This window comes from Salvelinus namaycush, chromosome 9 (assembly GCF_016432855.1).
Source record: "Salvelinus namaycush isolate Seneca chromosome 9, SaNama_1.0, whole genome shotgun sequence".
Lineage (NCBI taxonomy): Eukaryota > Metazoa > Chordata > Actinopteri > Salmoniformes > Salmonidae > Salvelinus > Salvelinus namaycush.
Window position 1 is genome coordinate 51,100,275 of NC_052315.1, and position 20,683 is coordinate 51,120,957.

Genomic DNA, 20,683 nt, shown 5'->3' on the forward strand with positions numbered 1-20,683 from the left:
CTCTCTCGCTCCTTTCTCTCAATTCTCCCTCTCAGTCTCTTACCCCCCCACCCCCCTTACATACACACACGCATACGCAACCTGATGTCTTTTCAACACATTTTCCCCACTAGGTAGGAATCAAAGTGACTAGGACCTGGATAGCAGCTTCATATCCAAGTAGATGTATTTACTTGACTTTGGTCACAAAGACCAGAAAAGTATTCACTTATGTTGAGGCAAAACCAACAATATTGCCTCCATATGGAACACTCTAACATACCACGAAGAGAAAAGATGCAGTAGTCTTTAGGGTTATTTTTTTTAATTTATTTTTATTGTGCAGCAAAAACACATGATTGATAACATCATGTCTCTGGTCGTTTTGAGCTGATGACATGAGGTACATTTTTTATCAAAATGGTGTTAAATCGCTATCAGAAAACAACCTATGGCTTAATAGGTAAACATGCCATTTACAAAAATCTGTTTTCAATTTGTACAAAAGCTTTATAAATATATATATATATAAGGGCCATCAACGGCCTAATGGGGGATAGTCTCTTTTAATGAAACAGCTTAAAAAGGAGTTATAAAGGTGTTTTAAACTAGTTATAACAACTTTCTAACATCAGGTTGGTTGTTATGTCACCAGGTTCAATCAATGCTTTCTACTAGCTCCCTGAAGGACCCATTTGGATAATAGTATTTAAATTTTCAAAATGGACAGACAAATAAAAAAAGATACAGTCAGAATTAAAGTAAAACTCAGACGAAATAATCAGATATTTTTGTCTGTAGCATGAGGTATAGTGAAGGAAACAGGAGCTCTATTTTTTACGTTTTCTTTTTTTCTTTTTGGAATAGAGCAGAAATCATAAAACATAGTAAGAAAAATCGGATCGCATACCAATACACTACAAATGACAATGTCAATAATATCATAATTTTCTATGAGAAATTCTATTACATGGCAGTATATTGACATTTAACTATTACAAATATCCACAAAATAGCAGCAAACACTTTGAGAAAAAAAAGGATGTTTTTTCTTTTCATTTTCGTTTCATTTAAAGTCATGAAACTTTGCTGGGAATATTCCTCCATAGCAGCTTGTTGTTAGGAGTGTTAACAAAAAAAATTCTGTCACTGTACAATCAAACCGTTTGCCCACATACCTTATGCCCCCCATCACTCCCCTCGCAACCCCATAGCAACTTCAGTTATTTCTTCCAGCTTCAACAATACGCATCTTTGAATTTGTGCAAAATGATTTAAAAGCCTTTTCAATTTTCATTTGATGACAAGGGAAGATTTGAGACATTCCTCTTTTGAATTCTAGTTTTTCCTTAACATTCAGTACACTAAGCCAATGCAATGATTTCAAAGCAATACTTTGAGTGTAGTTTTACTTCACATGCCTTTCAAAGTAGGGCCAAAATGTTGTATTTTGATTGGATGAAATTACACATATTTGTAAAAAATGTAATTGCAACTCTGAATTGAATGTTTGGAAATATTTACATATATATGAAATAGCTTCTGTCATCATGAAAAGAGAATATTCTGCAATAAATAGCTCTTAGTGTAACTACAAATTACAAGCCTCAGATGCAATTCAAGCAGTTAGAAAAGTCTGTTATCAACTGTCATGAGGAGAATAGGTAGACAGGTGCCTTCTTGCGTGGATGGGACCACCATTTTTCACCGTCTTTACTACTAAAATGTCAGAAAGATGGGGTCCAGGTATTTTAGCTAGACAAATAGATTAGATGTGCCCAAAACATCCTAATATGTCCTGCCATTCCAACATAACACCATGTTTCGAAACACTCTTCATCCCAGAAGCTGACGTTGTTCCCAAACCATTCCATTATGTTTAGTCATGTCCCATATGGTTCTTCTCAAAATAGGCAGTAAGGAGTTATTGACCCAAAGTGCTTTTTTGATGGAATGGTTTTTAGATAGTAAGACAGAATTACAATTCGATAAAGACTGTGGACTACGTTAGCTTACATAGAGAGAACATACAGGACGGCTAGCTAATTATTCTGTGGCAGAATGCAATGTTGCAATCATTCAGTATAATATGATCTAGACTTCCTGCAGATATTTTGAAGTAGCTGTACTTCACTGGTTAGCTTGCTGTCTCCGGAAAGCAGTGGGTTAGCGGTTAGGACAGAGGCCTTGGTAATCCACAGACCTCTGATGACAATTGAATAAGGGCTCTACTCAATTAGTATCGCTGAAGCGTTACAGATTGCGCGATCTAAATGTAAAGGTCATTTCCGATTAAGCCGACATACGCAGAGTTTACAGCCAATGCAGTCTCTGCCAACGCGGGAACATTGCCTTTAAATTTCAATCATGTCGTAACGCTGAACTTCCGCGATATGGATTGAATAGAGCCCTAAGTACGCTAAACAAATTAACATTGTACGGTTACATTCTCCGTTAAAAAAAAGAGGAGATTAGAAGACTGATTTTCAAAACAATATCTCAAAGTTGGTTAAATGTTGAGGCAAGCATGGCCACACCAAACTAACCAGGGACAACAAAAACCGCCCCTCCATTAGAAACGGGTTTACCATACCACAAAACGCTTATGTCATCAAACAACTCAGGACTAGCGTTTTACGTGAGAAATTGCAGGTGTATCATGCTCAATCTGTCCAAACAACAACAAAAATACCTAGTTCATTATTCTCTAGTTGTCTATTCTGTTGTACATACAGCTCTACACTTCTTTTTTTTTTCTTATTCAAGTTTGTTTTGTCTAAAATACATAATGGGAACCATGCCCGATTGATGCTGCCTCAAACCAGTGAGGGGACAGAGAGCAAGTGTACGCATGAAGCCCTGGCTGATCCCTTACAGCACCTGTTAGGAGCCAGACATGACGTTCAGGCCAGACCCTATGCTACGAGCACAGGGGTGTGAGTAGGTGAGAGCGCAGTCAGCGGGAGTGGTGCTGCTGAGACAGTGTCAATCAGCGCGTTCTCTTCTCTCCCCGAAGCCCAATCCTCCATCCATGGCTTCTGCTTAGTGAGCACCAGAAAAGGCTGTCCAACTCAGATGTTCACATCTCTAACGTCCGTTGGCGTGCACGACAGGTCGACCTCCTCGTCCATGCTCTTGGTGTCCGTGGAAACGGTGTGTTGTTGTGCCTGACGGAGACTGGTCTCCAATAAGGACTCGATCTGTTCTTGACACGCCCGTAGACAATCCTGCATAGGGGGGGAGAGAGAGGCATTGTTAGTGATGACATAAGGACTAGTGTTGGATCGTCTCTCAGCAACAAGGACCACTTACAGTCATGGACATTTGTCTAACAGGTGGCTTTTTTGCCTGCCTTCTGAAATAAATCTTCAAACAATCGGGAACAACGTGAAAACATATGCAGTATTAGAAGGGTATGACCATGGTACCAATGGTATACTGTGTAGGCTTTAAGGAGCGGCGACAACACACGGAACAGCAGAGGCAGAGTTGCACTCTAGTGGGAAGGGCTGTGACTGTGTGAGGATTAGGTGGAAGAGAATACATCCAGAAAGACTGGAAACCAAATCTGCTAGCACCAATTCCTGGACCCAAAACAATAGGAGCAAAAGCAATTCATTGGGCGAAGGATAAGAGGGGCAGACCCTCAGTCAGGTGGTGGAAGGAGAGCCCTAGGGACCTCATTCTAATGATTAGGGTTCTTATTACCTGGATCAAAGAGACCTGTAGAAACTAGAGCCAGACCAGTGGGTGAGGAAGGTTTCAGAAGTTATTCTATTACTACACAATACTTAGATATTATCCTTTGATTAAAATAATAACAATACACAGAACAAAAATATAAACGCAAGATGTAAAGTGTTGGTCCCATGTTTCTTGAGCTGAAATAAAAGATCCCCGAAATGTTCCGTACGCACAAAAAGCATATTTCTCTCAAATGTTGTGCACAAATTTGTTTACATCCCTGTTAGTGAGTATTTTTTCCTTTGCCAAGAAAATCCATCCACCTGACAGGTGTGGCATATCAAGAAGCTGATTAAACAGCATGATCATTACACAGGTGCACCTTGTGCTGGGGACAATAAAAGGTCACTCTAAACTGTGAAACTTAGTCACAAAACACAATGCCACAGATGTCTAAAGTTTTGAGGGAGTGTGCAATTGGCATGCTGACTGCATGAATGTTCACCAGAGCTGTTGCCAGTGAATTGCATGTTCATTTTTCTACCATAAGCCGCCTCCAATGTTGTTTTAGAGAATTTGGCAGTACGTCCACCCGGCCTCACAACCGTAGACCACGTGTATGGCGTTGTGTGGGTGAGCGGCTTGCTGATGTCAAAGTTGTGAACAAAGTGCCCCATGGTGGTGGGTGGGGTTATGGTATGGGCAGGCATGAGCTATGGACAATGAACACAATTGCATTTTATCGATGGCAATTTGAATGCACAGAAGTACTTTGACAAGATCCTGAGGCCCATTTTGTTAAGGTATCTGTAACTAACAGATGCATATCTGTATTCCCAGGAATGTGAAATCCATAGATTAGGGCCAAATGAATTTATTTCAATTGACTGATTTCCTCATATGAATGTGTAACTCAGTAAAACTTTTGAAATTGATGCACATTGCGTTTATATTTTAGTTCAATATAATAATAATAATAATAATGATACTAATAATAATTTTGGACATTCCTTTGAAATAATGAGAGATTACAGTGCCTTGCAAAAGTATTCATCCCCTCTGCTATTAAGCCCCTAAATAAGATCTGGTGCAACCAATTACCTTCAGAAATCACATTATTAGTTATATTGCACACAGGTGGGCTTTATTTAAGTGTCACATGATCGGTCACATGATCTCAGTATATATACACCTATTCTGAAAGGTCCCAGAGTCTGCAACAACACTAAGCAAGGGGTACCAACAAGAAAGCAGCACCATGAATGAACTCTCCAAACAGGTCAGGGACACATGTATAGAGAAGTACAGATCAGGGTTGGGTTATAAAAAAATATCAGAAACTTTGAACATCCCATGGAGCACCATTAAATACATTATTAATAAATGGAAAGAATATGGCACCACAACAAACCTGCCAAGAGAGGGCCGCCCACCAAAACTCACAGACCGAGCAAGGAGGGCATTAATCAGAGGCAACAAAGACCAAAGCAGAGATCGGAGTATCTGTCCATAGGACCACTTTAAGCCATACACTCCACAGAGCTGGGCTTTACGGAAGAGTGGCCAGAAAAAAGCCATTGCTGAAAGAAAAAAATAAGCAAACATGTTTGGTGTTCGCCAAAAGGCATGTGAGAGACTCCCAAAACATATGGAAGAAGGTACTCTGGTTAGATGAGACTAAAATTGAGCTTTTTGGCCATCAAGGAAAACGCTATGTCTGGCGCAAACCCAACACCTCTCATCACCCCGAGAACACCACCAACAGCATCATGCTGTGGGGATGTTTTTCATCGGCAGGGACAGGGAAACTGGTCAGAATTTAAGGAACGATGGATGGCGCTAAATACAGTTTCTTGAGGGAAACCTGTTTCAGTCTTCCAGAGATTTGAGACTGGGACGGAGGATCACCTTCCAGCAGGACAATGACCCTAAGCATACTACTAAATCAAGACTCGAGTGGTTTAAGGGAAAACCTTTAAATGGTTTGGAATGGCCTAGTCAAAGCCCAGACCTCAATCCAATTGAGAATCTGTGGTATGACTTAAAGATTGCTGTACAGCAGCCGAACCCATCCAACTTGAAGGAGCTGGGGCAGTTTTGCCTTGAATGGGCAAAAATCCCAGTGGCTAGATGTGCCAAGCTTATAGAGACATACCCCAAGAGACTTGCAGCTGTAATTGCTGCAAAAGGTGGCGCCACAAAGTATTGACTTTAGTGGGGTGAATAGTTATGCACGCTCAAGTGTTCTGTTTTTTTGTCTTATTTCTTGTTTGTATCACATCAAAAAATATTTTGCATCTTCAAAGTGCGTAACTAGCGTAAATCAAATGACACAACCCCCCCAAAAATCTATTTTAATTCCAGGTTGTAAGGCAACAAAATAGGAAAAATGCCAAGGGGGGTGAATACTTTCGCAAGCCACTGTATGTACTAAAATATGACATTAGGACTGAGTTGTGTCCTGTGTTTGTTATGCAAATATACACAACTGACTTTGTAGTTGCGAGGAAAGTGCATTTATTCATGGTGCCTCTTTCTTTTTTCTTCCTCTTTTCCTTTTGGACTGCACAAGAGCCTGGCCTCCTGCGTCATTGACAAAGGGGACAACGAGCGAGAACTTTTGCACGTCGTCGTCGACTGCACCGGAGTGAGGGACTGTTCGCTCGCCTCTCATTTCCTGACCCATTCAGAGACGGGGTTTATGACCTGGCTACCTGCTGCTCTACATCCCCTGTCTCTCAGATCTCTCTCTCTCTCCTCTAGCGCTGAGTGATTAGTACTTTTTGAGGTCGGTTCGGGTTTGATTATTTAAAAAAAAGACAAAATTGACTCCGGTTTCGCTTATTTTTAAAAAAACATTAAATGCAACATGCATTATGGGAGTTGAATGCTGTAACACAGAATATTTTTTAATAAAAAAATCCCATGATGGTAGTGATTGCCCATTACATCACTTATTAACCATCATTTATTCACGTTACTTTAACAAAATATTTCAGCTGTTGTGTATATTACAATTGTTATATTTGATGACTTTACTACTTCATTCCAAGTCATCGTCTCATCTCCATGGAGCTGCTGCCCATGCTGTCTTACAAGATCACTATTTTAGTAGTTTTTCAAAGTAAATAAGGCACACTTTTATGATTGCTGAATACCATCTAACAATCACTTAGATCATGCACTTTCAGGTAGAGATACCATGCGAAGTAACTGCTCTCTATCCTTCTCAATAACACATTCTTCGGGCTCTTTTACATAGCAGGTATAGCAGACATGAGTCAGTCATGGTCACATGATGAGGTAACCCTGCCTACGAACTTCAAAACCCGTGTCTGCCCTCGGCCCAAGAGGGAATTTCCTCTTGCTCTAATGGTCTAAGACGTTGGTTGCTCCCGTGGGAGACCCGGGTAACTGATACTTCGGGTTAATGCTCAGGACTACTCCTCTCTTGTTCTACTGTCACCCCCTCTCCCCCACGAGTCAATAGCAATCTGATCAATAAAAGGCTGGAAATCTGTGGAAGATAAAAGACGGCCATTCATTCCATTGCAAAGCGAGGCAGAATGGTTGCACCTTTACTATATTAGGCTCTCTAGTCACATTTCTAAACTGTATGTTTAAATTCAACATTTTTGCATGAGACTTGGTTGTCCTTGCATACCGGGTCACTTCTGATGACTTGAGACAGGAAGTCCGTGAGTTGCTGGGATGAAAGTGCATCGTCCATGCTCTTCAGATTCAGCCCCTGGACAGCAGCCGCCACACTGCCCGCTGCGATCATTGACGGAGGGTTGGCAATGAATTTGACTTCTGGTGGAGAGAAAAGGAAAAGAGAGAAAGAGAGAGAAGGAGAGAGAGAGAGAGAGAGAGAGGGAGGAGGAAGAGCGAGAGGCAACAGGTCAAATTCCCGAAGCAAGGCATTTGATCCACAAATAATTCACACAACAACCTTGTTAATGGGGCAGCTCACTGGCTGCAGAGCGGCAGCTCAGGCCATTGACACGGTTGCGACAACAAAAGAGAGATGACACCCTGGCAGTGAGGGATGAGGCGGAGGTGTGGAGGAGGGAGAGAGGGTTGAGAGGAAGGAGGTGGGACGAGGGGGATGGGGCAGCGTAATGTGGCACAGCCAGATAATGGCAAGACAGAGAGGAGAGAGACACTGTGCATCCAACAGAATCAGAACAGAGGCACCATGCTGACATGTGGCAGTATGCCCTGACTGCTACTGAGGAGCTATGCTGTAGGTCCCAGTCACACTGCCCCCTCCCCCATTACACTCCTATAGCAGTCATCCCCTCCTACTCTCTCTATCCTCGTCTCTCAAGCCTCAAATTTGCATACATACAAAACTTTGTCAAGAGCAAGGAGGAGCAGATACAACAAATGACAATCAAATAAGAGGTAAGACATATTGCTGGAATCTGATGTTGGTGATAAACGATCTATTCAGCCAAAGAACTGCTTGATAATCACACAGAGAGAAAGAGACAAGCTCATGAAATGCAGATGTATTCTCCCCAGACCCTCTTCTACCCCCTCCACCTCAAGCCCAAACCCCCTTTCCCCTTCTCGACAGCCTCAGTATGCAATAAATCACTCTTCAACTCGCTTGGCTTGGACCCCTCTCTGGAAAGATCATGTCTCACTTCCTCTTTTCAAGTGCTTAGAGAGACAATAAATCTACTCCAGGCAGGGGCGCTCACACACGCACCACATGTGCACACACGCACACAAACACACACACACAAACACACACACACACACACACAGAGGGGCTCCTCAGACGAGGCACATTGTGTGAAACAACAGGTCTAATCACCAGGCTCAGACCATTAATTTTACCATATTAATTAGGGGGCCTCTCAGTCTAGGAGACGAGCCCCCTTTACACCCCCCCCCCCCCCAACCCAATGGGTATGGGGCTGGGGCATCATTGTGAGTGAGCTCCCATTGCAAGGGCCTGCACCACAGAGAGCTTAGAGAGGAGGATTGAGGATGAGCGCTGCGAGATTAATTGAACTCGCATAAAGGCAAGCCAGAGAGCCATTATCCAGGCCCATATCCCCACTAGATCTACCCAATCCTAGCCTCCCTATAAAAGAGAAAGGAAATAAATGCTTGCAACCCTCAAGATGAATGCAGGAATGCCAGCCAGCAGCTGCTCGCAAGGAGAAATACAAGGCAAGAGACTCCGCCGTCTCTGAAAAAAAGGAAGATATAAAAGGGGATACATTTCTTCTATGCTGGCAAGATGAAGGAAGTAAATGAATGTCACAAAGGTATATCAAAGAGTGTTAAAACACACCCCTGATACCGACAATGTGGCAGCAGGTCGGAACTCGTTAAGTGCCTTGAGCTATTACTCAACACAAATAAGCACATACAGGATCTTCAACATGCTTTCACACACACTCCCTTGTCATTCCCTCCCTACCTTATTCTGTTTGCCTGTTCTTTTAATACAATTGGAGTTAACTACTGTAAGTGAACATTTGTTCAAAGTGTTCTTATTGAGTCACTCTAAATTCCCTTCCCTTCCAAAAGAGAGGCCAGGACCTTTTTATCTCCATGCCACCAAGAGTGCACAACAGAACAAGGCAGGGCCTAGGCCAATAGGCCCATTCAATCTATTCAATTAAGCACTAACTTCAAACAGCGCGTTGAGATAAGTCTCCCCCCTGACCTACCACAAGACAGAGGGGCTTACTCTAACACAAATCAAATGTTGTTGAGGGAAAGCAGTGCAGGTCGGAAACCTATAGAGCAGGACTTCTCTTCAATATAACCTTAAGTAAAACTGCCTGCTATTGGCTTCAGGCCTTCTATTGTGCCGGCTTCTGCTTCAGCTTAGTCCAAAGGGTAGAAATTAGACAGTGTAACAGCAGCTACGTCAAAGTATATTCCCGAAGCATCTGATGCTCAGATGTCAGACAGCTTCGCAGGGCCCGTTCACAAACAAACACAACTTTTCTGGAATGTGTCCAGCTTGCGTTGTATTTACCAGAACTGTCTACACCAAAACCCAAACCTCGTCACTTCACCAAACGCCAAGTCCAGTGGTTCAAATCAAGTTTAGGGCAAAAGAGAACGGCATAACTGTTACACAAGTACGGGAGTTATCATGCCGTTGACAAACGTCAACTCAACCGCTTGCCTTTGGAAACCCCTCTTCACAGTAGTAATCCACATCGGCACATCTGAAACCCAGGGGACATGTAGGACTACAACCTCCTTTTAAGTTAACAGCATTAAACAGCAACAGAAGAGCAGTCAGCAGTGTAACGACAGGCAGGTGGTGGTGGGACTCCAGTACATACCTGTAGCACAGAGGGCCACAAATGTCTGGGCATGCTTGCGCAGGATTTGCTTGGTGTCCTGATGGATGGGTAGCTTGGAGAGGAAGTGGTCTATGAAATCGTGTGGAGTCACTGAGGCTAGATCCCATTTCAGTTTGTTCAATACCAGTAGTTCCATTTGCTGTAGAGGAGATGGGAAGAGAGAGAGAATACATGTAGTAGGACACCTGCAAGGGTTCAAGAAACCAACACACCACTAGAGGGTGGGCATGCTCCACACAGGCCTATGCTCTCCCACTGTGCCAGGGCCATGACAATGACAATCATTGATGTTAGGGGAAGTAGGTTTAAGACATTTTGTTACAGAATTTCAGTTATTTTCTTGTTTAAAATTATTTATCCCCCAAAGTTAACTTTGGCTAAACTGAAAAGAATCCACTTATAAGAAATTATAGTTCTTATTATAGTTAAAATATGTCAAAAACACTAAACTACATTTTACAATACCTCCTAAACATAATCTACATGTGTTGGTTATAACTGATGAGAACATGATGTGGAAGTCAAATTACCAGCAACTCGCCCGTCCGGATGGAATTGTCTGTGTATATGCACAACTTCTCAGCTGTTAGAGGAATGGTCTCCTTCATTTTAGACGCCAGAAACATGCATGTAGCGCCCAATAACTGTAGCCGAGTCTTCTTCGTGGGTTCAACAGACAAATATCTGTCTAAAAAATTCATAGCTAGGGGAAAAACCTCCTCTTCGCATTTCTGTTCCTCACAGACCTGGAATCAAAAGCGAAACGAGTTAGGCTACACATCCAGTCTATATAGGCTACACATCCAGTCTATAGGCCTATATCTCCATAGGCTACAAAACTATCAAAAATAACAAACAATAACACGAGTCATACACGCATGCATATACATGCATATTATGTGCCTGTAAAGGAGATCTAAGACGGATAAATAAATAAAAATTGACAGACATTTCGCTCGTGGACACAAAGGTTGATCTCTGCAAGGCAAGCGCATGGCTTGCAGAGCCATATTGTAGTTCGCCATATTTTCAAAAAATATTTTTAAATATTTCAAAATTGTTTTAGAATGTAACATTGGCATGTAAACATTATTATGTTTTTCTTTTATCGGACAGAAGTGTCATATTCCGAATATCTAAAATAATAATGTTCAAAATTAACTATATTTGTAAGCCGCTAGAAATTGGACAAGCAGCATGCGCACACATCTCATAACAGCATGCAACTTTAAAAATGTATTTAAAATATAATCTTACACACCACGAAAACGTTTTTACCCTGTTAATGTTAATCAATGTGTCGTCTTACATAATAGGTCACCTTTATTACATTCTCTCAAAAGGGATCGAAGCCATTAACCAATTTTAGAGGCGACCCTTTGAAACTCCCAAATCGACTTTGATTGTTCGGTTGCTTCAACTCTAAGAACAATTATGTAGGCTACATTTTCTTTATCAAGTGGCAACTTAACAACAGAAACAAAGTTTCAATTGCATCCGAGGTCGGTGACTAATATGGAAAACAGCTGCGACATGGTTATTACACGTTTTAAACCACAAAGTAGTGCTATAAACCACAAGAAAACAAAGAGGGCGAATACTGGCACTAGTGAGGGCATACAGTACGTGTACATTGACATTAATTAAGAAGGTAATAATACTAAAGTGTAACATTTTGTTCACGTGAATATAATCCGAGGGGAAATTTGGCGTCATTCGCAGCATGTGTCAGGTAAAAATAACGCTCAATGAGTCACACAGACAACCTCGAATTAAGTCCAACGTTTAAGCTATCGCTGGGTGAATAATGTAATAAACACATGACATGAACAACACAGGACAAGCAATCGTTATAGTTGCATGGTAGTAATGTATTTTGCCTATATTTCAAAGGGCATAGACCAGTGACATGATTCAGATAATTGAATGTTATGGATCTGTTAGAAAGTTTTTTTTTGCACAAACCTCCAGCATCCATGTAGAAACAATTCTCCTCATGCAGGGTACAATCTCTTTCTGTACACATTTGAAGTAGTTCGTTGCGGGGAGATAGTTGTCTTCAGCTTTTAGCATAGTCTGCAGAACTCTGTCGTTGAGCAGGTTCGAGTCTTGGTAAGCTCTCCGGATGGTCTCCACTTCACAGCACAGCAACTGGTGTTCCATCCCGGCAGTCGCTTGAGCAATGAGAAAGACAGAGAGACTGAAAGAGAGTCTGAACTATTGCTTCCCCAAAAGTTCCGTGGATGTTGCTTTGCCTCTGTCTGCTGCGACTGCTGTGTCGAAGCTCTCAGGAGGCGTCCAAACTTTGATCAGCTTTCCTCAATAAACTCCCCTCCCCTCCCCTCCGCGCACTGGGGAAATGACGTGACTGTTGTTATGTAGGTTGGTTATGGAGCAGATCAAAGGCAGCTTCGACGTGAGTGAGAGAGAGAGAGAGAGAGGCCCAAAAAGAGAGGTCCGCCTCAAAGAAGGGGGCACGTTTTAGAACGCTATTCCACATAAGCTTATAGTCCCTTCCCATCGCCGCCAGCGTATGGGCTATTGGAAGTGGGAGGTCTCAGGTCCGTTTCTGGAGGCAGTAGACTAGGCGAGGGACTGATTGTAGCTACTGCGAGGCACCAGTGGGGGAAGCAGAGATGCTCGGTGGCTGGATTGGAGGACTCGTGTAACCCTTATTGTTCGTGTGGCCTCTTTTTTACCCATGCGCAACAAGGACTTTGCCTAATATTAACTAGGCCTACAAGTACAAGCCTAGTAGCCCCACCCACCCAACAAAAATAAGAAGTAGAGGAAGGAGGAACATAGGCTAATAATAGCGTTATTAGTTGTACAATTGGGTTATTAGTTGTACAATTGTTTTGTATTGTCAGGTATTACTGAACTGTTGGAGCACCCGCGATAACATCTGATAAATATGTGTATGCACCAATACCGTTTGTTTTGAGTAGGATGATGATGATGATGAATATGATGATGATGATGATGATTATTCTATCTCTGCACACGTGTTCATTGTCATGATAGCAAGGCAAATATTTGTTTTAATTTGTGACCATTAACAAATGTTCTTTGCGTATACATACGCCAGCTGTAAAACTCAAATGAAAAGCGCCAAAATAATATCTTGTAACAGGACTATTTGGCTAAATGGCAATAATCAGGACTAGAGAAACTATTAAACTAAATGAAAACCATAGTCAATGAAAACTAAAGTAAGAAATAGTATGGAAATCAAAATAGAAAACTTCACACAGCAAAATTGTGATTTACCTTTTACACTGAGAATTACAGTAAAAATATTCAGAGTCCACATGATGTTTACATTTTGGTCATTCAACGGATGCTCTTATGGTAGTGAGTGCATTCATTTTCATACATGTTCCTCGGGTGAATCGAAGCCACGACCCTGGTGTTGCAAGCTTTATGCTCTACCAACTGAATCACACAAGACACCTGTTGATACCATTGTGAATACATAACTACCCTTTGAGTATTCGTATTAATACACTGAACAAAAATGTAAACGCAACATGCAACAATTAAAAATATTTGACTGAGTTACAGTTCATGTAAGTAAATCAGTCAATTAGTCATTAGGCCCTAATCTATGGATTTCACATGACTGGCAATACAAATATACATCTGTTGGTCAAAGATACCTTAAAAAAGGGTCTTGGATCAGAAAACCAGTCAGTAACTGGTGTGACCACCGTTTGCCTCATGCAGCGTGACACATCTCCTTCACATAGAGTTGATCAGGCTGTTGATTGTGGCCTGTGGAATGTTGTCCCACTCCTCTTCAATGGGTATGCGAAGTTGTTGGATAGTGGCGGGAACTGAAACATGCTGTCGTACATGCTGATGGCGGCGGATGAATGGCACGACAATGGGCCTCAGGATCTCGTCACGGTAGCTCTATGCATTCAAATTGCCTTTGATAAAATACAATTGTGTCCGTTGTCCATAGCTTATGCCCACCGCCACAATGGGGCACTCGGTTCACAACGTTGACATCAGCCCACACCAATGCCATACACGCTGTCTACCATCTGCCCTGGTACAGTTGAAACCGGGATTCATCCATGAAGAGCACACTTCTCCAGCGTGCTAGTGGCGAACGAAGGTGAGCTTTTGCCCACTGAAGTCGGTTAAGATCAGTCAGGTCAAGAACCTGGTGAGGACAACAAGCATGCAGATGAGGTTCCATGAGACGGTTTCTGACATCTTGTGCAGAGATTATTTGTTTGTGCAAACCCCCAGTTTCATCAGCTGACCAACTGGCTGGTTTCAGACTATCCCACATGTGAAGAAACTGGATGTGTAGGTCCTGGGCTGGCGTGGTTACACCTGGTCTGCTGTTGTGAGGCCGGTTGGAAGTACTGCCAAATTCTCTAAAACGATGTTGCAAGCGGCTTATGGTAGAGAAAATCATCTGGCAACATTCAATTCTCTGGCAACAGCTCTGGTGGACATGCCTGCAGTCAGCATGCCAATTGCACGCTGCCTCAAAACATGATACATATGTGGCATTGTGTTGTGTGACAAAACTGCACATTTCAGAGTGGCCTTTTATTGCCTCCAACAGAAGGTGCACCTGTGTAACGGTAATGCTGTTTATTCAGCTTCTTGATATGCCACACCTGTCAGGTGGATGGATTATTTTGACAAAGGAGAAATGCTCACTAACAGGGATGTCAATAATTTTGTGCACAAATTTGAGAGAAATACGCTTTTTGTGCGAATGGAACATTTTTGGGATCTTTTACTTTAGCTCATGAAACACGGGACCAATGTTGCGTTTATAGAGGGTGAATGGGCAAGACAAAATATGTAAGTGTCTTTGAACGGGGTGTGGTAGTAAGTGCCAGGTACACCGTGTGAAGAACCGCAATGTTGCTGGGTTTTTTCACGCTCAACAGTTTCCCGTGTTTATCAAGAATGGTCCACCACCCAAAGGACATCCAGCCAATTTGACACATCTGTGGGAAGCACTGGAGTCAATATGGGCCAGCATCCATGTGGAACATTTTTGGCACCTTGTAGAGTCCATTCCCAGATGAATTGATGCTGTTTTGAAGGCAAAAGGGGTTGCAAATCAATATTAGGAAGGTGTTCCTAATATTTTGTGCACTCAGTGTAAGTTCAGAAATGCAAAATATACACTTACACTGTTTTAACCAGTTTTAACACAATTACAGCCAACAGTATTTTTCAGTGACACTACTTTTGCTGCGTCCATCTTCCGTTTCCACACAGGTGTTCGGAGAGGCAGATAGCTGATTAGCACAGGGGCAGCAGGTAGCCTAGTAGTTAGAGTGTTGGGCCAGTAACCAAAAGGTTGCTGGATCGAATCCCTGAGCTGACAAGGTAAAAATCTGTCGTTATGTCCCTGAACAAGGCAGTTAATCCCCTGAAGGCTGTCATTATAAATAAGAATTTGTTCTCAACTGAATTGCCTTGTTAAATAATAAAATAATAATTGTTCACTCTGTCTTCTGTTTGTTTTGCGTAAACAAGGGATGTCATATGGAAATATGTCTGTGTGGTAACCCTAACCCTAAAAAGGTGTGTAGTAATTTAACCTTTTGTTTTTTTGAAAATGATTTCTAGCTGATATGAAAGATACGCGCAATCGATGCGTGTTCATGTTTAGAGCAAGCTTTGGCGCTTTTAACTAAACTCCCCCTGTCAGAAGATACTATTGTCAATTGGCGCTAAAGCAGTTAGCGTCTATGAATGGGATAGGTTAGGCTACACAGAGGGATTCTTCCTGTTTGGTATGTTCAGGGGAATAGACCAAATGAGGGTAAGACAGTACAATTGAAAGACTACTGTGTACTTCTCTTATTTCACTGTGCCTTCCTGGTCTATTGCCACGTATGAGCAGCAGAGGAGGCATGTGTCTGTGTGACAAAGCTGGCCTAGCCCTGTGTTGGACAGCTTTACTTCAGTTCCAGGAGAGCAGAGTGGGCGAGGTGGAGGTGGCAGGGTAAGGGCAGTTTTGTTTTCCCACATTCCTGCTGCATCCCAGTCAGTGGATGGCTTGTTAGAGGCCAGAGACCATTGACGACTACATGGTGTGTGGAAGGAAGACTCGTGGAGAAAGAGAACATTCAGGATGCACAATCAACAATGTGTAATTATGTGATCTATGATCTTTATTCTCCCACTGCCCTGACATCTTCCTCTGCACTCTCTGTGCCATACACATGTAGGTGTGCTTGAGGAATAGCTACTCACTAGCTGCCAGCAGGGCTGGCTGTTTTTAGTTGGCATGGATAACAAAATAAACTAAAATGGAATGTGAAATTATCGTCATTGCCAGTGTTTATGTGAAACAACATCAAAATAACTTCTGTATCAAAGAGCAGCCTTTGGGCTAAATCTTTAGCCATTATCTCAGATCTCCATGTGAATATAAATTCCAGTTCCTTGAAGAAGTCTGAACCTTGACAACCCCATAAATCACACAACATAATGGAAAGTCAATTACATAGGGAGTGGTAGAGTACCATGTAACAGCAATACAAGATTAATGTCCACTACTCTCAGTCTTCTGACCACAACACGGTGACCCCATAGCTGTAAATCAACTATACTTGAAGTGATTCCAAACCCATGGAATCTAGAACTCATAGGAGGGAGTTTGAATTTCTCTCATAACCTCATAACCTATGTCAAAGGTTCCAAATGAAGTAACTATTTAAAGAGAAAGGGAGTGACATTGGCCCGTGAAAGCAACAAAGGCAATTCTATTTTGATGCTAGGATATCTTTGTACAGTATGGCCTGGATCATCTTGGTGGGATCAGGGTTATTTTGGTCCTGTCCTAAGCGTGCTCTTGGTTTACTGGACCCATAGCTCTTCATCTGAATCTTTGTATTAGCACTCGTTGTCTTCATTTTATCAGTGTTTACCATGTTATTCATTATTTGTTATGTTTCTGTTAATAATGTCATTATTCAAATAGGTAAGAATGTCACGGCTGTTGAAAGCAGAGGACCAAGGTGCAGCGTGGTGAGCGTACATTTTATTTATTAAATCAAAATGACGCCGAACAAAACAATAAACATTACAAAAACAAACCGTGAAGCTCAAAGGCTATGTGCCCTAAACAAAGTCAACCTCCCACCAACACAGGTGGGAAAAATAGCTACCTAAGTATGGTTCCCAATCAGAGACAACGATAGACAGCTGTCCCTGATTGAGAACCACACCCGGCCAAAACATAGAAATAGAAAATCATAGAAACACAAAACATAGAATGCCCACACCAAACCAAAATAGAGACATAAAAATGATCTCTAAGGTCAGGGCGTGACAAAGAAGTAATTAGCAATAATGATTAGCAGTCATTAGCAATAATTAGGACAAGAGTCTCTGTCAATGCTTACAGGAGGGACTATCATCACACTTTCCCCAGTGCAGTGTTGCTTGTTGAAATTAACTTTTTTTTTGTATTCAAGCCTTAATGACTTGATTATGTAGTGAAGTTATGCCATGGCCTGTGGGTGAGAGGTTTAGTAAATACCTTTATGCCTGCTGTAAGTTTCAACTGATCTCTAGGGCTACATTCTCTATCCCATCTCTCTGTATATGCGTCCCAACCTTTTCCCTTTATAGCGCACTATTTTGACAAGGGGCAGAGGTGGAAAAAGTACTAAATTGTCATACTTGAGTAAAACTAAAGATACCTTAATAGAATATGACTCAAGTAAAAGTGAAAGTCACCCAGTAAAATACTACTTCTGTTAAAGTCTACAAGTATTTGGTTTTAAATAAGCTTAAGTATCAAAAGTAAAATGAAATTGCTCAAATATATTGAAGTATCAAAAAGTAAAAGTATAAAGCATTTCAAATTCATTATTTTAAGCAAAACAGATAGAAATACAAAGGGAGGGTATATTACTGTAATCTTTAGAAGTTTACCAGTAAACTACCAGAATGTTGGTAGCTTTGGGTGGGAATTTTATAAGATGACATGTAGTGACCTTTTGGGGTACTTCAGATTATCACAGGTGTCTGTAATTATCTCTGGCCCTCTGTGTGGCCTTATCACAAGTAAAATATATAAAATTATCAAATAATACCAAAAATATGATAACATATTGCAAAATTATCTTTTTTTCCCTTTTATTTATAGCTGGGGGCACACTCCAACACTCAGACATAATTTCCAAATTAAGCATTGGTGTTACGTGAGTCCACAAGATCAGAGGCAGTAGGGATGACCAGGGATGTTCTCTTGATAAGTGTGTGAATTGGACATTTTTCCTTTCATAATGTAACAAGTACTTTTGGATGTCAGGGAAAATGTATGGAGTAAAAAGTACATTATTTTCTTTAGGAATGTAGTGAAGTAAAAGTGAAAGTTGGCAAAAATATATATAGTAAAATAAAATACAGATACCAACTAAAAACTTCTTAAGTAGTACTTTAATGTATTTTTACTTAGGTACACCACTGACCAGGGGCCCATTGGGCTCTTGTCAAAAGTACTGCGCTATATAGGGACTAGGGTGCCATTTTGGATACATCCATGTGATTCATTCCCAAGCCGCCTGTGCCTTTTTGAAGCCCCTGTGCTGGAAATGTTTAATGTTTGTGCTTTGCTAAGAACTCATTTCTGTGTTCTATTCATGTGCTTTTCTAATAACCGTTTTCTGTGTTTATGCAAGTCATAGACTGAAAGAATCCTCAATATCAGTAGCTGCAATTTGGCAGTACGCCCAGACTTGTTTTCAGAACGAATGATATCTCAGTTTCAAGGTCTCAGTTTAGAGAGAAGAAGCCTCGTGAGGTGTTGGTCTGTCACATGTTATGAAACAGTATTGGTCAGTCACATGAATGAAACAAAACGGTAATGATGAATTAATTATGCTAAATCATGCAAATATAACTTGTCTGTGTATAGCTGTATATAGGACAACTGCTGGGACTGCCCCAGCAGAGCTCCTGATTGACATGTGTACTATGGTGCATAGAGTTGGTTGGAACCTCTCCAGTGCGGTGAAAATAAAGGATGATTCATTTAAGATTCACTTTGAGTGTCCCTGGTGATAATTTCCACAACATGGTGGTGAATTTCCACGACACAGCTCTCCTTTCTCCCTGACCAGTGTTTTATGCAGTAATGATGATGAAGATACATTCAGTGCCGGGCAGAAGAAATTGCCCTTTGAGAAAGATCTGGCATTTCTGTCTTTCTGTGAAGATAAAGATGAAGTGAGCGACCTGAAAGCTTTAGTTTTTTTGACAAAGTCTGTTATCCTGTGAGGGAGGAGGGCTTGCGTGTCTTTATCCCTCACTCACTGGATCCCTACTCTCAAACCCAGAAGCAAATCTTGCGCGCTTGCTGGGCAGCTACTCGATTTTAGCATTAATGTTAACAATCTGTTATGACTGGATCCCTAATGTGTTTAATCTTGTCAATCAAAATTAATATAATACATTTATAATGCATGTGTGATTGTGCATACATTGCTGAATGACAGAGATTTTGAATTTTCAGCAAATTGAGATATGAGCAAATAAATATTTCCCAATCATTACTAACGGAAAAAACACTATTTTGTGCTCTTGAAGAACAACTACTCAGACAAGTCAAGGCTGTTCCCCGCTCAAATAAAATGTTTTCATAGACATTCCTTGTCTCCACAAATTTCCCGAAGAAAGTAATGGTGCTGGAGGGAATGGCTGCCGTTTTACGGGCTCCTCATCAACTGTGCCATTTTGTTTGTTTTTTCGCATTGTTTGTAACTCATTTTGTACATAATGTTGCTGCTACCGTCTCTTGTGACCGAAAAGATCTTCTGGACATCAGAACAGCGATTACTTGAATTGGATGAAGATTGGATGAAGATTTTTTCTTTAATAAGTCCGACGCGAAGGATATAATGCTTTGTCGAGACAAGGCCCAAATCCCTATCATCAGCGTGGAGAAAAGATGGAGAAAATGGGGGAGGAGGGCGGGGTCACTTGTAAGAATTTGTCGACGAGTAGGTAAACCACCACTACCCTCTGTATTTTTGGCCAACTTGCAATCATTGGAAAACAAACTGGACGATTTACGATTAAGACTATCCTACCAACGGGACATTAAAAACTGTAATATCTTATGCTTCACCGAGACTTGGCTGAACGACGACACGGATCATATAGAGCTGGCTGGCTTCTCCGTGTTTCGGCAGGACAGAGCAGCTATGTCTGGTAAGACAAGGGACAGGGGTGTGTGTCTATTTGTCAATAACTGCTGGTGCGTGATGTTTAATATTAAAGAAGTCTCGAATATCTACCAAGAGAGTTCTCATCTATATTATTCGTAGCCATCTATTTACCACCACAAACCGATGCTGGCACTAAGACCGCACTCAATGAGCTGTATAAGGCCATAAGCAAACAAGAAAACGCTCATCCAGAAGCGGCGTTCTTAGTGGCCGGGGACTTTAAAACTTCTTGTCAATAGGGGGGCGCTGTTTTCACTTTGGAAAAAATTGTGCCCAAATGAAACGGCCTCGTACTCTTTTATAGATCATACAATATGCATATTATTATTACTATTGGATAGAAAACACTCTCAAGTTTCTAAAACTGTTTGAATTATATCTGTGAGTAAAACAGAACTAATTTTGCAGCAAACTTCCATAAAGGAAGTGAAAAATCTGAAAACGAGGCTC

The 20,683-nt window shown here is 41.5% G+C and overlaps 1 protein-coding gene across 1 annotated transcript; it reads right to left on the minus strand.

Moving 5' to 3' along the window:
• Nucleotides 1-298: 298 nt before the first annotated feature.
• On the minus strand, nt 299-12,371 carry LOC120054165 (G1/S-specific cyclin-D1-like). The gene is made up of 5 exons (XM_039001604.1): nt 11,973-12,371; nt 10,538-10,753; nt 9,987-10,146; nt 7,328-7,476; nt 299-3,206 (listed from the first exon to the last, which is right to left on the minus strand). The coding sequence occupies exons 1-5, from the start codon at nt 12,168-12,170 to the stop codon at nt 3,051-3,053; spliced, it is 879 nt and encodes a 292-aa protein (XP_038857532.1). The 5' UTR covers nt 12,171-12,371; the 3' UTR covers nt 299-3,050.
• Between the last annotated feature and the right edge of the window lie 8,312 nt (nt 12,372-20,683).

Bases quoted from the DNA above. Each gene is read 5' to 3' on its own strand.
- LOC120054165 (XM_039001604.1), bottom strand. From the start codon at position 12,170: ATGGAACACCAGTTGCTGTGCTGTGAAGTGGAGACCATCCGGAGAGCT. The intron at 7,477-9,986 runs GTATGTACTGGA...TCTCTCCACCAG, and splicing joins TGTGGCCCTCTGTGCTACAG to AAGTCAAATTCATTGCCAAC. The intron at 3,207-7,327 runs GTATGCAAGGAC...CCCCCTATGCAG, and splicing joins AAGTCATCAGAAGTGACCCG to GATTGTCTACGGGCGTGTCA.